The sequence below is a fragment of the Melospiza georgiana genome, chromosome Z (assembly GCF_028018845.1).
Source record: "Melospiza georgiana isolate bMelGeo1 chromosome Z, bMelGeo1.pri, whole genome shotgun sequence".
Taxonomy (NCBI): Eukaryota; Metazoa; Chordata; class Aves; order Passeriformes; family Passerellidae; genus Melospiza; species Melospiza georgiana.
The window spans coordinates 29,222,275-29,246,393 of NC_080465.1; the positions used below are offsets into that span (position 1 = coordinate 29,222,275).

The following is a 24,119-nucleotide window of genomic DNA, read 5'->3' on the forward strand; positions in this document are numbered from 1 at the left end:
CTCCTGCTGGTCTTTTGCTGAGCTTTGCCTAGGAGAACAAGCAGCAGCATCCATGTATATATTCCCCTGGTCTCACCTTGTGTTAGGTTCTGCCTTTGAGATCATTAAAGCCTGAAGATACTTGACAGGCTGAGAGAAATGTGGCTGTTCAGCTGGGAGAAGAGAAGTTCCAGGGTCCCACTGTGGTCTTTCAGCACTTACAGGGAGCTCACAAAAAATAAGGAAGAGGAACTCTTTATAGGGGCATGTAGTCATAGGACATGAGGGACTGGATTTAAATGGCAAAAGGGTAGGTCTAGATCAGATATCAGGAAGAAATTTTTTGCTGTGAGGATGATGAGATCCAGAATAATTTGCCCAGAGAAGTTGTGGATGCATCTGAAGGTGTTCAAAGTCAAATTGGTTGGGGCTTTGAGAAATCTGGTGTAGTGTGGGGTGTCCCTGCCCATGGGACTCTGATCTTTAATGATCATTAAAGTCCCTTCTAACCCAGGCCATTCCATGACTCTGTGGTTCAAGTCTCTCCCTGGCAACTAACTGAGAGTTTTCCAGGGCTTCTGGCAGCACCTGCAGCAGGACAGACAGCCAGAATGCAGGGGCCGGAGCAAGGTCTGTGGTGGGCCTTGCTTTCCACAACAGACTAGAGAATTGACTTACCATAAACTAAAGTGACAAAATAACAAAAGGTGAACTCACCTGCAGATTGTCACTGCTCCAAAAGTGGCTGAGTGCTGTGGGCCACTCTTGTGAAGAGGGTAGGACATGTCTGCCAGGCCAGGCCAGGACTGTCATCACCCTGGTCATGGCCAGACACTGCAGGCCGCTCAGCCAGTCACGGTGCTCAAAGGGAGAGGCGTGAGTGCCACATGCAGGTACGCTGCTGTCTTTGAACACAATGGTCGCCTGCCCCAGGCCCTGGCCACTCTGCAGGCCCCACCATGAGCATGGAGGTAAGTAGCCACAGGACAAGCTCCATCCTTGTGCCCCACTGGAGTGAGACGGGGGACGAGTGGCAGCGTGGGCATGACTGTCCCCACGGGTGTGCTGAGCAGCTTCGGGGCTATGCCCCTCCTGGCCCTCAAGGCAGTGCCCAGACAGGGTGCAGGGCAGCTTGTAGTCGTACAAAAGCTTTAACAGTGCCATGATTATGTGGACTTGGGCAACAATTTTTCTTAAGAATAATATTCTCAGCTTAGTTAAATTTTTAAAACACTAAGCATTGCTCAGTTTAACCAGTCTCCATATACAAAAGTTCCATCATATTCAAGTTCTGCAAAGAGACAAGCAACAAAACCTGGGGGTGTCTATAGGAGGTGCTGGGCAAGCTGGCTAATTCACAACCTATAAGCAGTACAGGGCCTCCAGCTATGAGGCCCTGCCCTCTTCAATGCTGAGTAATGCTGGTATTTTTCCCTCCTTTGTTTCCCTTTTGAAAAATGGTATGGATGGCTTGGGAAACTCCTCAGCTGGTCTAAACACTGCTCACAGATTTGGTGGCAGTGGGAGTGCTGGAGCCATGAATGCAGTGGAGGCAGGAAATTCTAGAGGCTGCTTCAGCTAGCTGCCAATGGGGATGCTTTTTTGCACCTTACCTAAGAAGCATAAACCCTTCTGACAACCTCGACACTGATCTGCTTTCCAGGGGGATGAATACATCAATATTGAGAGTGATCTGCATGAAAACAAACGTGCCTCCATGGATGATGAGCAACCGCGCCTGAAAGGGTAATGTGTTTTTGGCTGAGCACGTCTTCCACTCCATCCTGGCCTAAGCAAAAAGCTGCCAGTGTTTATGCTTCTGGAGTGACAGCTCTAAATTTCACTGCCATGCCCCTATGCTACACAGACCTTTGTATTGCCTAGCAATTTTTGTAATACAGAAACACAGCTTGTTTAAAATTATTTTACCTTACAGATGACATCTGTGATTGTGGAACTATCCTTTTAAAGCCTGGCAAATTAAGGGAGCAATATTTCTTTTCTTGTACAATAACTTCTTTTCCAATATTTCTAGAGCAGTGTCTTTTACACAGAGGTCTTAAAGAGTGGTCTCTTTTAGGAAGTTGAAGATTCACTAGTGTCTTTCATCTGCATAGCCATTTGCTCCAGCACAAAGTAGGAACAGAACAGCTGTGAAGAAAGCCATTTTAATGGAACAAAAGTTTTGCTTTGTGTTTGCTCTACTTCCAAGTGATCACAGAGTGAAAGCACACATCCACATTTTACTTGAGGATTAGGTTCTTCTGTGAAAGCTGTAAACCCTGTTTTAAGGCATTAAAAAGTTAAGACACAATTACTTAAAATCATATTAAATGTTCATGTGTGTCACTGATTTCTTTCAACAGATAGTACTGAATAGCCTGCAGTCTAAGACATGGCCCTTTTGAAAGATCAGTCTGTTGATAACACAGATTCACTGCTAGTGCAAAGTTTTAGCATTCACTTAAGTGCATGCACAACAGAAAATTGATTTCTGAGTTACAAAATGCAAGCAAGAATAGTTTTGACATATATAAATATTTTACATTAATGTGCTAAAGTGAGATCTGTTTTTTCAACATCTTCAGTTATATTTCAAGCCTATAGGATCAGCTTTTAGAAAAGAATGTTTCCTTAGTAAATTAACCAAATTTCATAAGGAACATATTTTTTCTGCCACTTTTCGGAACATTACTTTTGTGCTTAAATATTTTAAGATATTGTGGTACCAAAGTCATAAAAGCCTAAATTAATAAAGGAAAAAGGAGAGAGAGAGATGTTCGATAAAAGAAGAAATTACAAAAAATTGTAATCTGAAAGTAAGAATTTTAAATCCCAAAGGGCTCATAAGTAGCAGTAACAGTATTTTTTTCCCTTTTCTTGGGTGATGGAACCATACATTTGATAAAGTAGCTGCCTTTTTCATCTATTTGTCACTCATTTCTCCTTTTTCCTTTTCCTGTTGTATCTAATCTTTCTGCTGAGATTGGGTAGATAACCTAATGTTCTTACAAGTTAGAAAAAAAAGTGCTCTGATTTGTGAAGCTACAGGAATTCCCAGAACTGAAAATGAAGCATCAAAAGCAATCAGGATTTCTCCGAGAACCTATTACTCTCTGTACTTGTGAAGGTGTGTGCTCCTGCTCTGTTCTTCAGTGTACTGATATAATTTAAATTAATATTTCTTGTTTCTCTCAAATTTATTTTACATTAATTGAGTTTTTTTGAGTGCAGAAAATAAGAGTATTCATGCTGGATTTCAGTGTGCATCTAAGTCCAGCTGCTGTTTATTTTCCAAACAAGTACAGTCCGGATAATTAGCATCTCTAAATATAACATTGCCTTTATGGACTGGGAATGCAAGAGACTGCTTCAGAGATGTGCCTCTCTAAAGCAGTGCCTCTGAGATGAAAGAGACATAGCTGTAATTTTTTCCAGCTTGCACAATACAAAGGTGTTTTTTTAGCCACTGCTTCTGTAATTGATATAAGTCCACGTTACCAGCATATTTAGCATTGGAAACCTCTGTTGAATTAACTCCTTTAACCGCTATTTCTCTAAATTTCTACCTACTTCATGAAATCATGCTGTTACCTTTAGTGAGGAAGTGAAATATTTTATCATTGGAAGAACTGATACTAGAGCATGACATTCAAATATAATAAACCATTTTAACTTCCATGAGATGATGAGATGAAAAGTTAGTGCAATAACAACCAAATTTTAAAAGGTACAGAGACATCTATGCAGGCTGTAGTAAGGTTTTAGATAGGTACTGGTTATTTTACACACACACAAATGCAGCCTTAGGCCTTCACAGTTACAGTAATAACACTATTCCACATCATAATGCTGGGCTGGCTGTATTAACAGATTTTGTGGCTCTAGTAATGGACACTGAATCTTATAACTGCACACTCACTTTGCACCAACCCTATTAACAGATCTCTTCACAGAAGAGCTGCACTTCAGAGGGTAGCAGAACTGGCCTGCTGACTTTGGCCCTTTATGTAGATGACAGATTGTCCCATTAGATATCTGCCATATTTTCTTTTTCACCTGTCCAATATTGACCCACAGAAGTCTCTCTCAAAAGGAACTTTATATTTGGCACTTCGAGATCCAAATATAATCCTCTCCAAATTCAGTGAACTTCAGTGGAGAAATTTTAACCAATTTACACAATTTTCTTCTGGAAAAGCTTACATGTCTATTCTTTTGGGATTTTTTTCCTAGGCAATTAGAAAAAAGGTATGATGAAGTCTATGAATTTTGCAAGAAACATAAAACCAGAATTCATTATGTGGTCTACGGAATTTTAATAACAGGTACAGTATATTACCCCCAGGATTGCTGAAGCCTTATTTATTTACCTGTATGAGGTTATAGGCTGCCCTGTCTTTGTCCAGCATAAAAACTCTTGACTCTCTTTAAAGATGTATTTCAAAGTAGTTAAGAATTTAGTCACAGAGAAAATTCCAGATTGCAAAACCTTCACTCATTCTCAAACATAACAAAAGCACAAATCTTGCTAAACTGCTTCTCCAGCATGTTTAAAGTCTGACTAGCAATTACACTTGCGATAGCAGCATATTTCAGACTTTGGGTCCACTCCATTACCAGCTGACTCCAAAATTACAGTTTCAGTAACTTGCCCAAGATCATGAAATCACTTTAAAAACTGTCAGGCACCAAATAGGACCGAACTTAAGTCCTCTGGCTGGAAATGAAAGCTTTCTTTGCTCACCCATATCACTCCATATTCACTGCAATTTTTTTCTGGAGTAAATGTATGACATACTTATGACAGTATGCACTACAAAATCATTCAAATATTCTTCTTTCTCCCTTTCCTAATTAGCCTGTACGTTGTTTTGTTCCCTTCTACTTCACCAAGTTTGTTTTTGAGGTCTTCCTACTTGAACATTGAGAACACAGACACTTTAAATATGTCCATGAGTATACCAGGAGGTGGCTATAAAGTGTTGTTTGCATGTTGAGTATCCTGCCCTCATAACTAATCTTGTCTTGCTTTATCATAGAACAGACTTATTCTTGCTCCAGAAAGTGAGTGACTTCTAAGAATATGTCAGGATTTCATTAATTCCATAAAAACCAACTTGCACTACAAAAATCAGTAGTCCTTCCTCTTTATTTGCCACAGATAAAATCCAATCATTCTTTACAAGAACAGAATTTTTTTTGGCCAGCATTTAGCTGCAGTGCAGTGAACCTGTCAAATAAATAATTTCATAGATACTTTATGAAATAAGTTATTTTTAAGCTTCACAATTACTTGAGGTCATCAAATCAGTCAAATGACATATGTTTATAGTGTTTGTTTCTAGTTTTATTGGATAAACTCATCCTCTTTTGAAAAAAAAGAGCATGACTCATGGTCCTAATTCATAACTTTTACACAGGAAAAAGTTCTTGTAGATGCGTTTCACTTTTCTGAGTGATTAACATGCTTCATAGGAACTTACCTTGGCAAAATAATATATTCTGCTTTGACAGAATGCAAGCCACCTTTCGTATCAATGAGCATATCATAAGTAACAAAACTATCCAAAAAATTTTTCAGTATTTAGGCTGAGAGCCAGAAAAGCACCAAAAAGATAAACACAGGCCTGACTTTGATCACCTCTTATAAATTTAAAATTTCATCCTGTTTTAAAAAAGACCAACCTAACTGACATATATGTTCTTGTTTCTGTGACAGCATACTTGGCAGTAGTTATTGCAGCCTGCACTTTGAATTTTCAGAGAGCTTTGCCACTCTTTGTCATCACTGTCCTCGCCATCTTCTTCATCTCCTGGGATTTTTTTATAGCTAAGTATGAAGACAGAATTGCTGCATTCTTTTCCCCTGGAGACCGATATCTGAAAAAACAGTGGTTTTGGCTGAAATGGTAAATATTAATTACTGTCTATTATGTAGAAGGAGAATGCACTAGTCAGGTTACCCCTATGATTTTATGTCAGCTTACTTCCCCATAAGAAGAGGGAGATGGGTAAATCACACATATCTCATAAAAATCACAGAATAATTCAGTATTTACCAGGAAATATCAGAAACACATTCAGGATTTCAATGCAGTAGCTAGGGATCAAAAGTCTTAGCAGAAAGCATAGGAGAAATACCACAAATTGAGGTGGGAAAAATTTGTGGTTGAATGAGAATATGTTCACAAAAATTCATGTGTGTTGCAGCCTTTTGCATTCATTCTGAAAACCAGAAAGTTCTTCACTGTTCACAGAGCTGTTAGTTTCATGTAAACCGTAATTCTAACATTTACAAACTGCTAAAGATTAGAGTCTATTATCTAGACACTGCTTTTCCACAGAAATTTTTACTTGACCTTCAGGAATCAAAACCTGCCAGCCAGATTTAATGTCATAATAAGATTGTATGACCTTACATATCCTTTGGGATAGTAGACATTCATCTGGTAGATATATAGTAGATAATTAGACCTGTCAGACACTTATTTCAAGTATTCCTGAGCAGTGACCGGGGATCTTGAAGTTATCCCTGGCAAAATAAGGAGAAAAAGGGGTCTCATAGACAAAAAAAAAAAAAAACATATGAAATATCATTAAAAAGAAAAACAAAATTGGCCAGCTATTTCAGCTTGGTCACCTACTAGCTGAGAAAGAAAGAGTTTTAAGGAGGAGTCATTCTCAATTCAGGATAATGTCCTAGATTGTTCTTCAGATTTAGAAATGGCTTTGCTAAGAAAGCTGTTTTAAAGATTGTGGTCCTGCTCAGCAGCCATATTACAGAGCAGTCACACAGAGGCATTTCCATTAGATGATCTGGCAGCCTCTCTGGGAGAAAGAGCAAAAGGAACAGGAGAGCCCTGAGGAACAGATGGAACAAATGGGGGCAGTGAGTGCTGTATTACCTGAGCTGCAGTCTTTAAATTGTACATATCACAGGTTAGGTGCTTAACTGTTTTCTTCCAACAGAGAGAAAGTCTCTCAGGTGTAGGAAGGGTTAGTCAGCATTGCAATGGCCAAGCCATTTTGAGGAATTCGCTTGCAATGTTTTTAATCCCCATCTAAAGATCAAACTTATGTATCTAGGTACCACCGAAATCAGAGAAACCTTACTCTTAGACAAAACTGGCATTAAAGACTTGGGACAGTGCTTCCTCTCCATATAGGGATGATGTATTGTGTTGCCTTCCAGACTGTTACAATAATTACCTTCAATAAATAAGCTTAATGTGGTTCTGGTAGTGGTAACCATAGAAACACTGAAACACAGAAATACCTGTCATTGTTTTTGAGATAGCTGAACAGTCTACAAATGGTTACAAAGAAAAGAGCTGTTCATAACCTGCTCCTCAGTAGAGTGTGTTTCATAGGCACACCAGCTAAACAGCACAGTGCAATTATAAATACCACAGCCTCTCTTGCCCAGAACTAACGATTCAACAAAGAAAAGGAAGGGAAAGGAAAGGAAGACAAAGTGAGAAAGGAAGATATCACATTTCATTTAATAGAAATACCACTCAGACTAGAGTCACTCATGGTTTTTTTGGGTTTCCTCCCATACTTTTCTTCCAGATGCCACCAAAGGATATTGCCAGAGGCACATCAGCAAAGGCAGATTCTTGCTTGTGTAGAGCTACAGTTTCAGTGCAATACATTGTGCAAAGAGTTTATTCACAAACATAGATGTAAATGTTCTGGGTATGGGAAGGGAAATGATTATCCCAAACATCTGATTCAGGATATTGTGATGCTTTTTATTTCCTAGGGCGTTGTGTGCAGCTCTTATTATAATGATCATCTGCTGGCTCATCTTTGACACGACGAAACGAGGATCCCGTCAGCTAATCTCTTTTGGTGGGCTTGTGATGTATGTCATCCTGATGCTTATCTTTTCCAAATATCCAACCCAAGTGAGTATTTATTCCATGATGCACCTTTTGGGATTTTTTTTTTATTCTGTATCTAAAAAGCTATTCCCCTACCCTAGCACCAAACCTAGTAAGAGTAACAGAATTTGGGAAAGTAAGAATATAGCCTTGCCTGAGGCCAAGCACTGTGTTTAACTTCTGAGGAAAGTAATTTTGCTGTTGAGGACCATGTATGGGGCTGTACCAACACCTGTCTCACTATTTGGGAACCTGCTGTCCACCTTCTGTTCCAGCTCTGATACAGTTCAAACTGGAAACTTCTCCATGCTTTCACCCACAGGAGCCTCACCACAGTCCTCAGCACATCACAGTCACTTATTTGAGGACATTGTTATCACATCAGTACAAATTGCCTGGAACCAGAGATATGATAGACTTATTTTCCACTGCAAATTCAGCAGCTGGGGCTAAGCTGATGTCCTCACTTTTTGCTCCTCCACTCCCATAGGATCAAAAATGCCATTTATTTTAATTTTCCATGAGAAATGTCCACTCTATTTTGCTGTAGTATTACAAAGGGCTTCATTCAGTCACCACAATTACCACTTCAGCTTTTACTTCTGTTTGCATGCCTCATATACCTCTGCATTCTTTCTTTAATCATACATACATTGTTCAGGTCACCAAGTTTTCCCAATACTTACCATGACTTCCATCAATGCTGAGACTTTCTTAACAGGTGAAGTCCTCTCAACAAGGACTAATGAACTTGCCATATCCTTTGCAACAGCTGCTGTCCCCAACTGAGGTGAAACTCATACTCTAAATGCTTTGTGCTCTCCCATGAGCCCTCATTGCAACTAATTGGTTTGTGTTACTCAAATATGATCTGATTAAATTAGAGAATGCCATCATAACTCTTTGTTTTGTAAGTGATTTGATTCAATTTTCACAAAACAAAGATGTTTTCTGAGGCAGCAGAACAGGAATCATCAGTGCAGTGAAGAGGAACTCATCATAAGCAGCCATAGTTTCTCCTATGACTGCCTTAATAAGATGGATCACAACATAAAACTGAGCAGTTCTCAAGTATCAAAAGTCTTTAAAGCTAGGGGACATAAGCAGAGTTGAAATTACCCAAGGATAAACCCTGTAGCAAAATCTCCTTATGCTTTGTCCAGATATGTGAAGATTCAAGTCCCCTACAACCTGTTTTGGCAGCTGCTCCCATTCTGCAGTATAGTCAGGCTACCCCCGCACATTATTTAAAAAAACATCCAAAGTAAACTATTATTTATTTAAATAACAAGCAGTTTCTTTATTTTTCTGTCTATCTAGGTTGCTTGGAGACCAGTATTTTCAGGAATAGGAATGCAGTTTATTCTTGGGATTCTTATTCTGAGGACCAAAGTGGGTTTTGATGTACTTAACTGGCTAGGCATTCAGATCCAGGTAAGTTATTGAGCAAAATCTTTGCTTGTTTAATGTAATTTTTTGTCTTGAGAGTCTTACATTATACAAGCAGGCTGTTCAAGGATCCATTTGTCCCTTGATTTTTTCTTCTCTTGAGAAAAAATGGATTCTCAGAAAGGTTATTGACTTCCTGAGTTCAACCTTCTCTTTTTTTTTTTTTTTTTTTGTTCAGTTAATACAATGGTCAGAGTAATACCATTTATTAATGGCTTTGCCATCATTGGCCTGAAGTTATAAATTGGCATTCTTGAAACACAAATTTCGGTTGTGTCAAGGCACTCTTAGGAACTCTTAGAAATTGCTCAACTCCAAATCATCCTTGCAATAAACACAATATGCTGAAAAGCCTTGGGATTCAGGGCACAACCCTAATTATCTTCAGAGCAGCAACATTCCTGGCAACAGAGACATTTCATAGTCCTCATGACATATAAGAAAATTAATTCAGCTATATACAGGTGGCAAAATCCAAATTTGCATGCTGGAAGAGGTCTCTAGAAACTGGACAGGATCCATTCGCAGGCAGCCCTGCAGACACAAAGTTTTTAAAAAGTCAGTTACTGTAAGGTAGTGAATAAGCAATATCCAAAATATACATCAGAGACGTACAATTCTGAAGGACTTTCAGACTTTTCACCTCACGGATACTATTCTCACAGCTTTTCTTCACAGGTAATTAAGGACATGTAAAACCAGACAGAGCAGAATGTACTGTCTCTGTGCAGGAGTAAAGGCACAGATCTGATGTCTGTCTAATCTACAGGCAGTGGGAATCATCTGGGTTTTATCACCAGGTTCTCAGTCTCTGAGTGAAGCAGGTCTGGTGCCCCCTTTTGATAGCTTCATGTTATCAAGTCTTACAGTCTATCCTGTCAGAACTAATTACTGTAGCTATTATAAACTGTACTTTAACTCCATTTTAAACTGTATCAGTAATGCATATATTTTCCTCAGAAGTAAAAAATTCAGAATTTGAACTAGAAGATTCCTTCAGGCTACTCTTAGCTACACCTTTCAAAATTCATTACTTCAGCTGTCAAATCTCTATTTTAAGCTATATAATTCATTGTACTTATTTGCATCAGATGGAGCATAGAACTGCACCACAGTATTGGAATTAAAAAGTGAATTTTTTTCCAGTATAGTTTATGGCCTCTATTGTGTCGGGTACTCAACAGGACAGAGCAGATACCCTCAGTTCAGCCAAATAAAGTCAGCAAGGCTTGGACCCCTACAAATCAGAGCTCAAGCTTCTGGGACCTCACCATATTTCTGCAAGATAACTAGCAGTACTTTGTATGGTTTTGGCAGGTACCCAGAGCTTATGGCTAATTTACTTTGCTTTCTGTCCCCAGACTTTTCTGGAGTACTCTGATGCAGGTGCCAAGTTTGTGTTTGGTGACAAATACACGGATCATTTCTTTGCTTTTAAGGTAAGATGGTTGCTATACACCCTATGTGGCAGATAAACAATGGTAAGAGGAACAGTATAGCTGGGAAATAAATTGTGTGGCTTGTGATACCTATGTAGTCACCTGAGAAATCAACAGGTAAACTATTCCTTATTATGTGATACTCTGAATAGAAAATTTGGGAACACTTTAATTCGCTGCCAAACACTGAGTTAGATTGCACTTATTTAGTCTAATTATAACAAAATGTATTGCATGTTTACAGAACTTCAGAATATTTTTCTACAAGGAATAGTTTAAAAGGCTTGTTCCTGGCCACTGACAGAAATACTACCTCCTGCCTATCTTCTCCATCTCTCCATGACTAAAAGTGCTCTGCCATGCCACACTGTTGTACCCTTAAGTGCTGTACAGATCACTGCTTCACAGACTTTCCCCTGAAGAAGTGGAGAGGCCAGATGTGTATTTATTCATGCCTGGGGGAAGAGCTGGAAGCTGCATAAGCAGGAAGAATTATATGATATTACTAAGATCACAGAGGAATTTCCCATCTCTCTCTTAAGAGACCTTATTGGGAAATAGCTGGAATACAGTTTATCTGCTCTGTGCTCTGTAATCTGCTCTAGCATCTTTCCTGGTTTTGCTCTCAGAAGTTCATGCCACTATGCCTGCTTAGGCTGGAATCATGAACATACAAAGCAAAAGGAACCCCAAACCAATGCAAATAGCAAATAAAGAAACATCAAATAAATATGAGAAATGTATTAGGACTTACTTGAAGATCATTCTTTTGATATTTCAGATATCTGACCATGGGTTTACATGCCTTTTCTTATTTTTTTCTTGTGGTGATATTCCAACCTAGATGCTCTGCAAACTTCGCTCTTTCATTACTTGAGAGAGAAGGTGCCATCTGTAAAATGGCTTGCTACTAAGAACAGTCAGGACAGTTTAGAAGGGAAAAAAATTTAGGCATTTTGTCAATAAATATGAATTATATTTTAAGAGTAGTTCTTTTGTACCTTTTGTTTCACTTTCCAGGTGTTCCTACCTTTACTTTGGGAGGTATTTATTTTACTTATTTGAGTGCTTAAATATTTGTTTCTCTACTACATGTTTTAGGGATTAAATTATTTAATTCCATCCCCCTCCCTTGCCTCCCTCTTCCCCCCCACCCCTCGTAATTTTTCTCATGGTTTTTAGCAATGCTTTTTGAATGTGATCTTTTCAAGGTGGTTCTGAGTACTCACTGATAATGCAAAATACTTTGCGTACTAAAGCCATTACTAGGGACTAGACAGCCAAAAGTTTGCTTCTGTGTAGGAAAACATATATCAGTCTTATCCTATGGTTCAAGCCAGCAAAACCATGGAATTCCTAGACCTTGTTTCTATAACAAGTACAAGTAGATTATTCTTATATTGAAAAACAAGAAAACCAGTTGGTTTCCAGAGCTGCATGTATATAAGAATATATGTATAGTAAATGAAATATAAATATGGTAAATGGAATTGCAGACAAGTGTACAGCAATATCAACGTGCTCTATCTCCTTCCTCTCTAGACAGGGAATTCCCTCTTCCAAAAACAGTGAGTGACATCAGCCTGTTCTCTCTTGAAACACTTGTTATTTATTTATTTAGTTGGTCCAAAGTGCTTTTTTTTGTCTTTTAGATATTTTATGGGTTTGCACGTAGTGATGAGCTCTTCGAATCTTGCCCCAAGATATTTCAAAGCATCGTCCATAAGACAATGCTTAGCTCCTCAGGGATTAGATGAGGGACAGGATATGTCTGTCGGAGTCCAGTTGTATCCATACTGCATCCTCAGCAATATGCAGGGACACATCAGTTTTCTGCCAGGTGAAGTGGACACGTTACCAGAGTGGACACATCCCAGTTGTGCATATGCACACTCGTGTATATGTTCTAACAAGTTCTGTCAGTCCCAGAGTGTCTTTGAGCACACGGCTCTGGAAGCACTAGTTAGTAAAAAATGCACATATTTGCATGCATAAACCAGTTTTATTTTAAATATGTATTTGGGCAGGCAGATGCAGAGTTTCAGAGTTCTGAAAAAATACTCACTTGCCCACATAAATAAGCACTTCCAAGTACTTAAGTAAATGGAAAAGACCTTTTGGTATTAAGTCTTCTATCCTGTTGACTACAAAAGACAAAGTTTGCTTTGAGCAAGAATGAAATTAGGCTTCTGTTAAATTTCTAGCTTCTTTTTTACACCAGGAGAACTATGGTTTCCTGAGAAAAGCTTTGCTTTCAAGGTCAAAATTTAGGAGTGTATGAAAAAGCAGGATATTTCTTAAACTTCAATAGCAACTTATTTAAGGGAAAATAGGGAAAAAGTTAAACATCAAGCCACAAATAGGAAGGGAGTTAAGAGCAGCCAACAATTTTAACTTCCTCCTCTGTATGGTAATAACAAAAGAAAAGGCAGAGGAGAAAGATACTAATTTTACTACACTAAACTGTCTGCTGTTACTGCATGGCAAACTGTCCCTGCAGAATTGAAAAAGGTTCAAGGAACCAAGCCAGAGAAAGCAGCATTATATTAACTTGTTGAACAGCACGACAGTATTGGTTAATTGCACTCTGTCCTTTCAGTGAAAGGCTCTGATCATCAAAATTGAGTTTCTAAATGTTTATCAAAATTGTTTATAGGACCAACTCTCCTCTAGAAAGACACAGAGTCTATGTATTGAAAAGATCTGAACTAACAAAGTGGTTTGTTGTTTTCCATTCTGTTACTTGATTTTATTTATAATGCATTATGTCATTAGTGAACACACATGAAAGCTTCCTAGTGTTCGTGGTTGTGGGAAAATGACTGCGGGCCCTGTGCACTGGTAACTGGGGATACACTTAGACGAAACTGAGGGGTTATATTCGCATTTGAGCAGGAGTTGTATTATAGGGTAAATCACAATTGCTGCTTTCTGGATGGAATATGGTTGATGCATTACTTGAAACCCTTCCAGAATGATTCCCCATCATCTGTTGAGGGGGATGGAATGGAAGGTGGAGTGGAGTGGAGGCACCACAGCCAGATTCTGTGGAAATCCTTGCAGGGAAGGGAAGTCGGTTGTACTTTGTAGCTGATAAACCACATATCAGCTTATAAACAGCATACCAGGGAAAGAGGGGAAGATGTCCCACTGCTGAGCCAGCAACTGTGGCAAAATCCCTCTCCTTGGACAAACTTTCTTCATTAATGCCTAATAATAATATTAATGTACATCTCCATGTCAAAGTTACCTGCTCCTGATGTACAAACACCCTCGCAGGAATGCACCCTACATTCTTTTTCACTGTATCTTTAAAAGCAACGGGAGAGAATTTTATGCTAATCAGTAACAAATGTATGTATGACTAGAGTCACTCAAACTCCACATAAACATAAAGAAATAATATATAAGTAAGTTGAGAACAGGGGAAAGTTAAGGAAAACTCCATCTTAACTGCTGGGATCAGTCAATGGGCTGAACCTGTCTTCTTCCCCGTAGGGACACCTGTAAACTTGTAAGAACCAGGCTCTATGTGCCCTGAATATTTAACTTGGGATTAGAGCCTACCTGTGTATTCCTTCAAGTATATTTTGGCAGCCAGTTACAATCAGCAAAAATCTTCTAACCTAAACATGTCACAATCTTATATTAATAAGAGTGTTATTCCTGAAATTATATTATTTATGGGTGCTGGCAGTTGGTAGTGGGTAATACACTCTAGTAAAGGGCAAGACCTACTGAGAGGACTCCCTCACGCTGGAGGTGTGTTTCTCCAAGACAGTCACACCACTTTCCAATCCAGCAGGACTGCTCAGTTAAGGGTCTCCCTAAAGGGATGCTGAAAAACTGGTCAGCTACAAGGGTCTCAACTTTCCTGGGACACTGACAGACAAATTAAATGCTATGGGGCAAATAAGTCTCTCCACACTAAGGGTCTAGGAAGCCTCCCCTTTTCACAGGACAGTGGTACTGTTTTATTTGTAACTAATCTGTCTGACTATTTTGGACCTTTTGGGGACAGATTTTTCTTTTTGTTGTATACTAGGACAGAAGTGGTGGTGTCCTGTGTATTTCACATACCTGAGAATCAGGTCATATTGATTTTATTCAGGGTGAAACCCAGTCAGAGTGGTTTTTGATAGCCCATCAGAGAGTGGGTTAGGCCCATCAGAGAGTAGGTTAGTTTTTCAGTATCCACTGTGAGAGACCTATATTCACTTTTTGTATTTAGTAAATATATACCTTTAAATAGATTCTTTTTAAAGGATGTAAATGTTTAAATTGACTTAAACATGGCTATAAACTCAGGTATATTATGCTAAGCAAAACAGTTTCTAAACAATCGCAGTTGTGTTAGAAAGCTATGCAGATAAATGAAGTTTATTTAATTATAACACAAACAGGAAGGTCAGGAAGGAAACAACTGTAGAAGTTTTAATGATCTTCTGTCTTTGTCATCAGGTATTGCCAATTGTGGTTTTCTTCAGTACGGTTATGTCTATGCTTTACCACATTGGATTCATGCAGTGGCTTGTTGGAAAGGTACGCAATTTTGCCAATTAGATGCTCATTTGGCTGGTGTGGAAAATATTTTGAACACATGCAGAGGAGCCATAGCCTGGAAATATTTCCAAATGTTACCATTGCAAAATCTTGATTGGCACTCTCAGTCTGGTTTCATTGATTATGTCATATTAATTGTTAGATTTGCCTGATTAGCTTTAGCGTTACTCAGATGCTATGTTTGCTTAAATCTTCCTTTCTGCCTGCCCTTCTCCCAGCCCTTAAAGTGCAGGATGGAGATTAAATCACAGGGAATATATTTCTGCTAAGTATTTCAGTAGCAATTGCATATACCTTCCTATCACAGATAAGATCAAAGCAGGTTCTTCACCTCACTCTCTAAGTGTTCATTTCTGTCAGCATCTATGTCTTGTGCTACTTTCTACTAATATAAGATCATGTCCACTTTCTGTCGTCTCTGTCCAATAAACCCGTCATATGAGGGAAAAGATCTTCCTCTATGGTGGTAGTTAAACCTAATTTGAAGATATTCTTAAATTAACAGTTCTTTGCCTTTTACATTCACACAATTGTTATAAAGGCATCATGAACATCGCCTAGCTGACATTAGTGTGCTAAAATTGTAATGAGGCATTTTTAGCCTTAATCTAAGTTTCACATTTTTTCCTTTCATATGATCCAAGTATTTTTGGACAAGAATATAAGTAATAAGAACACATCAAAATATCTGCTTTGTTTAATTTAGTTTAACATTTTTATGCCCAGAGGAGCCTGGAGTACTTTCAGTTCTGTTAAATTACTTCTCTTTTGTCTTATTTTAACATGTACCAATTACATGAATGTGCTGTACCTTTAAGCTGAAATCATTAACTGGGAAAGTATTGTAACATGTCTCTGAACTCTTAGATTGATATGGTTAACTGGAGAAAGGCATGGAACAGGCAGAACAAATTTTTGTTTCTTTTTTTAAAATAATTTTAGGTTGGTTGGATAATGCATGTCTTCATGGGAACAACTCCTGTTGAGTCTCTGGTAGCTGCGGGTAACATATTTGTGGGACAGGTGAGCTGGAGCACACAGAAACATGCTAACATGTAACAATATTACAGAATTTAGGGAAATAATGCTGCTCATTGAACAGTTGTGTATTAAGAAAAACAATCTCTTTCAAAGCTAGGGTTCCACTACATCAAGTCTGATGATCGGTTTCCAAAATTGCAGTATGTTCATATATTGGCAGTGATGCACAGTGGAAAGGCTTTGGGAAGCAATAGGTTTTCCCAAGAGAAGTTCAAGCATAAATGTAGATAATAGATCTCCCTGCTAGACTACTCCAAAGCTATGAACCAATAACAATTTCAGGGGGTTTTCTTGGTTGAAAAGGCAAGCGGTATGAAGAGATGGCATACAAAGCAGGCAAGGGCAGGAGAGAGAGGCAATGAGGAAAACTAAGGTCCAGGGCTAGCAGTATAAAGCCTTGTTCACAAAAAGAGTGGTCAGCATCTAACAGTTCGCTTTAATGGGAAATATTAAACCCACATTTACAATAATGTCTGTCCCAAGCTTAGAAGAAATGCAGAAAATCAACAATTAACATCCAGGCCCAAATGCACTATTAACATGATATTTAGCAGTGGTGCATCACCACATCACACTGCTTCAAGATTTAGAGTGGCACCATTGCATGACAGTGCCTCCAGGATGTGCGTACACACATGCCAGAGGAGCGTGTTTCACTTGACTAACAGCCTTGTCTGTGCTCAGACCTGTAGCTGTCCCTAAGTCACTCAGAATTGGAATAGAATTTCTTGGCAGCTTCATTGTGCTTTTTAGGGAGACAGCAGAACGAACCAGCCAGAATTGTCTTCAGACGTTCTCTTTCTTGGGATAAAAAAGCCCCAGTCTATTGAAATTGGAGTACTTGCTAGCACTAGGATTAACTTAGTCAAAGATACCCAAGAAAGTATGATTCAGACACTCATTTTTCTGCCCTTAATAAAAGAAATATTTGGGCTTTTATTAAGGATTTCTTAATTTGGTGCTTGTTTTTCACTTCCAGACAGAGTCTCCTCTCCTGGTACGGCCCTACTTACCATATATCACCAAATCTGAACTCCATGCAGTCATGACAGCAGGATTCTCAACTATTGCTGGAAGTGTCTTAGGAGCATATATTTCTTTTGGGGTAAGACAGGGGAAAAGAACTAGAAAATAAATGGTTTATTGAAATCTTCTACATATTTCACCCAGCTGCAATGCTTTGAAAGTATCCCTCAATCATTCCCACTGTTTGGGTTTTTTTGTCCCTGAAGGAATTAGCCACAAAAATCCTTGGTCTTCTGACAGCTCATTCTCTTCATTTCCTTATGAGCAATATGAACTTTTAATGACATCCTGTAGAGAAATCATACAAACAACTAAAAAAATTAATTGCATTCCTACGTGTTTGTGCATACTATGGTTATCATGGAGTACTTTCTTTCCCCTGGAATTCTAGGTTTCCTCCTCCCACCTACTGACTGCTTCTGTTATGTCAGCACCAGCATCATTAGCTGTCTCCAAATTATTCTGGCCTGAAACTGAAAAGCCCCTGGTAACTCTGAGGAGTGGCATACAAATGGCAAAAAGGTAAGCTGATCTAGGTACTAGTTAATACCACTGCAAAAATGAGGTCTGGATAATAACTGCTCACACATAAATTTTAGGAGCATTATGTGGTAGATGTTCAAGCAAGAAATTAATTAAAGACTAAATGCTGCAAATGGTTGATTTATGAATTCAGGTGAGTGTGCCCCATTAAAATCTAACATATGCCAAGGACCTGGGCCAAACTGTAAACTCCAAAGAAAGAGGGAAATGCCTACTTGAGGTGACCTGCCAGGAGGTTTTCCCTTTTGTAATGTTATTGTCTTTTTTCTGTAATGAATCTGCAAATGCAAACATGTAAAAAGCAAAGACAAAGCAATAATTTCACAATAGCAGCAAATATTTTGCCCATCTGCAGGCACACTTCTCTTGGCAATGACAGGCAAAGCAAAAAGGCTTCTAAGGATGTGCTTCTGAATGACCCAAGCATTTCTGCAAGGGCTGTGTGGGAGAAGAGCAGTGTCCATTGCCTAGTACGAGCAGTGCTACAGTTTTGACATCTTGCTCAACCCTGAATGTACCACAATTGATCCTCAGGGCACCACAAGCATATGCTTCAAGTGTCTGCCATGAGGATTGACAGGAAAAGCCTACTTCACATCATCATTCCTCTTCATTATTTTCTCTATGAGTGTACAGACGGCTTTAGTACTAGAATTCTAATCAAGTGCGTGTACGTTTTAGTTCTGTTATTTGTTCTTGAATTTAAAGATGTTCACACTCTGGTTTTCTCTTCCTTGGCAAAGTGAATCAAAGAATCTGCTAGAAGCAGCCAGCCAGGGTGCCTCTACCTCCATCGGGCTGGTAGCAAACATCGCCGTGAACGTGATCTCCTTCCTGGCCCTGCTGAGCTTCCTTGACTCAGCCCTTTCTTGGGTGGGCAACTTGTTTGACTATCCACAGCTGACCTTTGAGGTATGATCTCCAAGTTATTCATGCAGCTGACATACACGCATAATTTGTGTTTCTCAAATTTAAGTGCTTGTGTGGTTTGTTTGTTGTTGTTTCTTGTACTCATTTTGTATTTTAACATGATCTAAATCCATCTTTTATTTGCATGTTCTGAACAATTTCTTAACAGTTAAAGTAAAATTGTTGCCATTTAAGTATTTCTGTTTCTATTAGTCCACCTGCTGTTTCCCTCTGTGGTGTTCTTGCTAACTCCCAGGGTATGTTTATACAGAGCAGGCTAGCACCTGCCTCCTCTGACTTGGCAGTGCTGCACATCTGTCAGCTACATGCTTGCCAAGCCATTAACATCTCCTGCAGCTAAACATAAAAGTGCCTTTATCTTCAAAAGGTCCCATCAATCCCTTAATGCTTGCTGTGTTCACTTATATGGGGACACTGGGGAAAGACCAGACTTGCCTGAAACCAGACTTACTCCATATCAGTTAGTTCTCAATACAATTACAAAGTGAAACCATACCCAAATCACTCAACAGAGCAAATGTTTGAACCTAGGTCAATATGTCATTTTTGACCCAATGCAATCACCTAGTTTCAGTGGTTATGGCCCTTTTTTTTTGCAAGACCCTAATAAAAGCCCTGGGAGAAACACAGATATTATTTGTGTTAAAGGTGCTGCTGAAATGAATGGCCACTCATAACAGATATGGCTTCAGCACCACTAAGTTATTACCCTGCTAATCTTTCACAGATCTCTCACTGCACCCCAGACACCCACAGCTGGGGAGAGTCACAAGTACACATGCCTTAGGCATACTCGTGCAGGGGCTGGTATTTTCATAACTGCTGGGTGGTGTAAGATTTGGACAGGCAGATAGTCCACGAGGAATTGAGGCACACAGACATGATGCATGCAGTCAATTTTCCCTTGGGAGACACTAATGCATAACCTTCTCTGAGCAGAGAAACCAGCCAGAAATAGTAACTGCTTTAAGACCTCCATTACATTCTCTGACCACAATCTGACCAAAAACTTTCACAGTTGGAGCTATTTTCTCTCATATAGAAACAATCTATACTGTGACATGGGATTACTTTTTCAATTTGCATAAAACTTATAATGCCAGGGAAAAATAGGTACAGCTTTAATTGTGTCAGATGCACAGCTTTTATGCAGAGACAACTCTTTTGTTTACAGCAGTTGGAGTCCAATAACCTGATAATTAGGCGTGTTCATTAACACATTTGATTTAATCTAGCAGAAGAATTAGAATCCTCAGTTCTCCTTTTAGTTCAATCTTCCTTCTTTTTGTCAAACACTGTGTCCAATTTGAAGCCATTATTGAGTGAAAAGATGGCACAGAAACCTTTGTTTTATTTTACATATAAAATTAGGGACATATAAATATTTTGTTATATCTAGAGTCTTGATTAATGTTTTAAAAGGTACTCAAGCATGCCTGACAATTAAAAACTCTCCCAGAGTTCATGGCAGCAAAAATTGAAGGCCAATTTTCCTCTGCTAAAATAAAACCTTCCTTATTTTAAGTTTAGAAAAGTTACTGTCTGATATTGCTTTCTGACATTTATTTTGACCTGCTTTTTCTTATACATTCTGCAGAACATTTGTGCTTATGTCTTCATGCCATTCTCTTTCATGATGGGAGTAGACTGGGAAGACAGTTTCATTGTCGGTGGACTACTAGGGTACAAAACTTTCTTCAATGAATTTTTGGCTTATGAGCGCCTTTCAAAACTGATTCAAAACCGAGAAAAGGGTGGAAGCATGTACATTAATGGTGTGAAACAGTATATGACAGTAAGTAACATTTTTCTGTCCTACAGATTTATTTGATCAAATACTTCAACGTTGAAATGACTTATTATTTAATATGGGCATAAAATGGTTGCATATTACTCTAAGGTATGTCTTTGAGCAACAGAGTTAAGTTATGAAAGTGCAGCATTGCTCTGTGCAGTTGCTGTGACTCTCATTGCCCTAGCTGTCTTGAACAAGCATAGAGACAGAAGGGCGTGGGTTTAGGGAACATGCAGTGTCCCACAGGACACCACTCTTAAGACAGAGGCTGTCTTCAAGGCAAGTTTCTTCTTACCTGATTCTCAATACTTCTCTATGAGCTACTCTCCCTGAGGAAGAACTCGAGGATCCTCCTGCCCTCAAAGGTTTGTCCAAGCATTAAACTTGAAGAGAGGCATCCAGTAAGCTCTAGCAGGGGGCATTACTGGCACACCTTTGCTGTAGGCTATTGTTCCCTCTGCAGAGGGCAGTAATAAAAGACATGTAGTACATGCCATACACCTCCCTTGCAACACTGAGTCCAACCAGTCTGTCTCAATCAAGCTTTCCAGCCTTGTCCCACCTCTCATTCACAGTTTACCCAACAGACATGTAGCTCCTACTACAGCACCCTGAGAAAGGCAATGCTAAGGGCATCTTGCATGTGTGCATGGGGCCAAAGGTCATTCAGTGATCAAAGCTGACCTTTGTGGACATGACTGCTCTACTATCTGGCATTCACACACATGGCCCATGCTGAATTCGTCTCAAGCACAGGCAACAAAAACCATGATATCCAACTTTACACATCCATTGACCCTTCTTTCTTAAACCAAGACAGATTGTCACTGTAGAGAAACCCTTTAGATCAGAAAGTATTTTGTACAGCACTTACGTGATTCTTTGAATCAGATGGGATGCTGTGGACATCTCTTATATTAAAAACCAAAAACAAATTCCTGATCATTTGCATTCCTGATTACCAGAAGATAATTCACACGTGGAGGTAGAAAGCCAAGCAGTCCAATCAAATGTTCACATCCTTGTCTGAGCATCCATTACCAGTGTTCCTGGAATTCCTGGCAATAGAACTCTGGGCTAGAATGATCTTTGATGTGCCCTGCTATAACTGTGCTTCCTTGTACTAAATGAATGACACTGAATTCCTGCATGAGTGAATAAGGGTTTATTTTAGTATGGAATGCAGCCTCAAAACACAGATCTTAGGAACTCTATTTAACTTTTTTTTTTCCTGCATAAGATATCATATAGGAGTTTCACATTCACTTCTAATACCTATAAGGAGCTGTATTAACTTCCATAGTGAAAAGCTCTGAGAAACATAAACAATTTTAATTCATAATGCTGGTAAAAATTGGCTGAAAACCATTATAATTACAGCACAACAGTTTAGGTGAAGGTGTGCTTGGCATCTGTTTTTAATTTCCCTTCAGTTTCAGAGCTCTCTAATTCATTCACACACAGATATTCTCTCAGACTGAGCAAACAAGTGTCTTCACCTGAGTCATTAATTACATGGCTTCCTGTTTTCAGAGCTAGGAGAGTGCAAATGAAAGCAGGGTACACAGAGCTTTTTCTAGGAAAAGCTGGTAGAGTGGGTACTTGAAAAACATTTTCCTGCATTTGTACAGATTGATTGAAAGTATCTACAAATTGATGTTCATAAAAGAGGAATTAAACCAGAGGAACTTCTAATAAACAGGAAACCTTCTAGAACACTCACTCATTTTAACCTAAACCACAGTAAATAGGAATTCGGAGTTGCCAGGGGGACAAAAATCCATTTGCTGAGATATGTTGCCTCCTTTCTCAAAATGTCTGAACTACATTTATCTGAAGGCTTGCAAGGTTTGTAGGCAAACCTTGCAAGCCTCCTGATTTCACCTAAAGGACCATTTTATGTCCTGTGAACGGTCCCTCCCTGGAGGCAAAGGCCAACCTTGTATCTACTCCGAGGTACAGGCTTAGTTGGTGTTACCCAAGGGGAGAAAAGTGGCAGAAGTCAGTACAGAAATAAGCTGTTAATGGGGATTCCAAATTCATAATGTCAATCTCTGCCTGTCAACACGCGCTTCCTAGGAGACAAATTTGTCTTCTTTGCACGGCGTGGAGAATGCACAAAGTAGCTTTGTACAGAGCCCTCTGCTTCTTCAGGGTCAAAGAATTCAGGGATGCATACCAAAACTTGAGGTTTCAAAAGAGTTTTATAGAGGCATCCAGCTGTGAAAAACAAGTTGAGTTATTGCTCTCTGACTCATACTTTCAGAAAATAGCAGTTAAATTGCCACTAGTAAGATAAGATTTTTTTGTCTTTAATTACTACTACTCACTTCAAAAAGGCACAACAATATATGTGAAAGATAAAATCATTGCATAGTTTGTCATTCCTCACATGGGTAGTGGGTATCAAAGCCTGTGACATTCAACAAGGGAACAAGTCTACCTTTCTGAAAGCCACACCTTGGGCAGCAACCAAGCAAAACAGTTATTTTTGTACTCAGAGCCACAGCGCCATGTTTTTAGACCTTTAAATTACAATGAACTGTTTCAAACCACTCAGAGGGTGTGTCTTTGTTTTTCAGGTTCGCTCTGAAGTCATTGCCACCTATGCTCTCTGTGGATTTGCCAACTTTGGCTCCCTGGGACTGGTAATAGGAGGCCTGAGTAAGAACCACTCTCACAGACAATTTGTTTGTTGAGCAAATCCCAAAGAAAGCACCAAAAGGAAAAGGCTGGGGGTGAAGCTTAGCAGCATTAGGGGCTGAGCAGTTGCTCTGCCAAAACCTAGCCCTCAATTGTGAATGTAAGGGCACCCAGAGGGGGGGTACAGGATTTGGTGGGAAGTACTGGGAGAAGCGCTGAAGACAAGGGGAAGGAACCAAGCCCTTTTCATAGCCTTCCCTCTTTAGACCTCAAACACGAACCTGAGCCACTACTGCCCATGAGCTTCAGGAGGAGCAGGTCAACTCCATAGCATGCTGGTGTGACAGATGAATTTGGTTATTTTCTGTAAAAATATCACATATATGCAGTAAGCTTACAGGGAAAGAATTTTAAAAGAAGGTTTTCAGATCTCAGCGGAAAAAGAAAAATTGAAAAACCATCTGAGTTCCTCACCAGGCAGCCAGAATTGCTGGCAGTCATCTTTGCCCTGGAGCCACAGTGGGCTCAGCAGTGGGGCAGTGTAGAGCAGCAAAACCCAGCTATGGGGCCAGACTCTTCTGAAGGGCGCAATCATCCAGCACTGACATGCAAACTGCCAAAGAAAACAAAAGTTACCATTTTGAATATAAGCAATCCTGTTAACAGCGAGAGCCAACACTGGCACTTGGCCTTCAAAGAACCCACTAAAAAATGTCCCATTTTCCCTCCATGTTTCCCTTAGTTTAAACTGCAGGGTGGAAAATTACTCCTGCAGGGGCAGAAGCTGGTAGATTCACCTTCCTTATATGTATTTCTGTTTGA

The 24,119-nt window shown here is 39.4% G+C and overlaps 1 protein-coding gene across 1 annotated transcript in view; it reads left to right on the forward strand.

The window, feature by feature from the left end:
* Positions 1–24,119, forward strand: part of SLC28A3 (solute carrier family 28 member 3) — a 37,737-nt gene that overhangs the window by 10,052 nt on the left and 3,566 nt on the right. Inside the window, exons 3-15 of the mRNA XM_058043683.1 lie at positions 1,643–1,725; positions 4,216–4,307; positions 5,702–5,891; positions 7,748–7,892; positions 9,189–9,302; positions 10,679–10,756; positions 15,218–15,298; positions 16,262–16,342; positions 17,340–17,465; positions 17,778–17,908; positions 18,673–18,841; positions 20,457–20,654; positions 23,237–23,318. Coding sequence (XP_057899666.1) covers positions 1,643–1,725; positions 4,216–4,307; positions 5,702–5,891; positions 7,748–7,892; positions 9,189–9,302; positions 10,679–10,756; positions 15,218–15,298; positions 16,262–16,342; positions 17,340–17,465; positions 17,778–17,908; positions 18,673–18,841; positions 20,457–20,654; positions 23,237–23,318 — 1,570 coding nt within the window. The remainder of the gene's footprint in view (positions 1–1,642; positions 1,726–4,215; positions 4,308–5,701; positions 5,892–7,747; positions 7,893–9,188; positions 9,303–10,678; positions 10,757–15,217; positions 15,299–16,261; positions 16,343–17,339; positions 17,466–17,777; positions 17,909–18,672; positions 18,842–20,456; positions 20,655–23,236; positions 23,319–24,119) is intronic.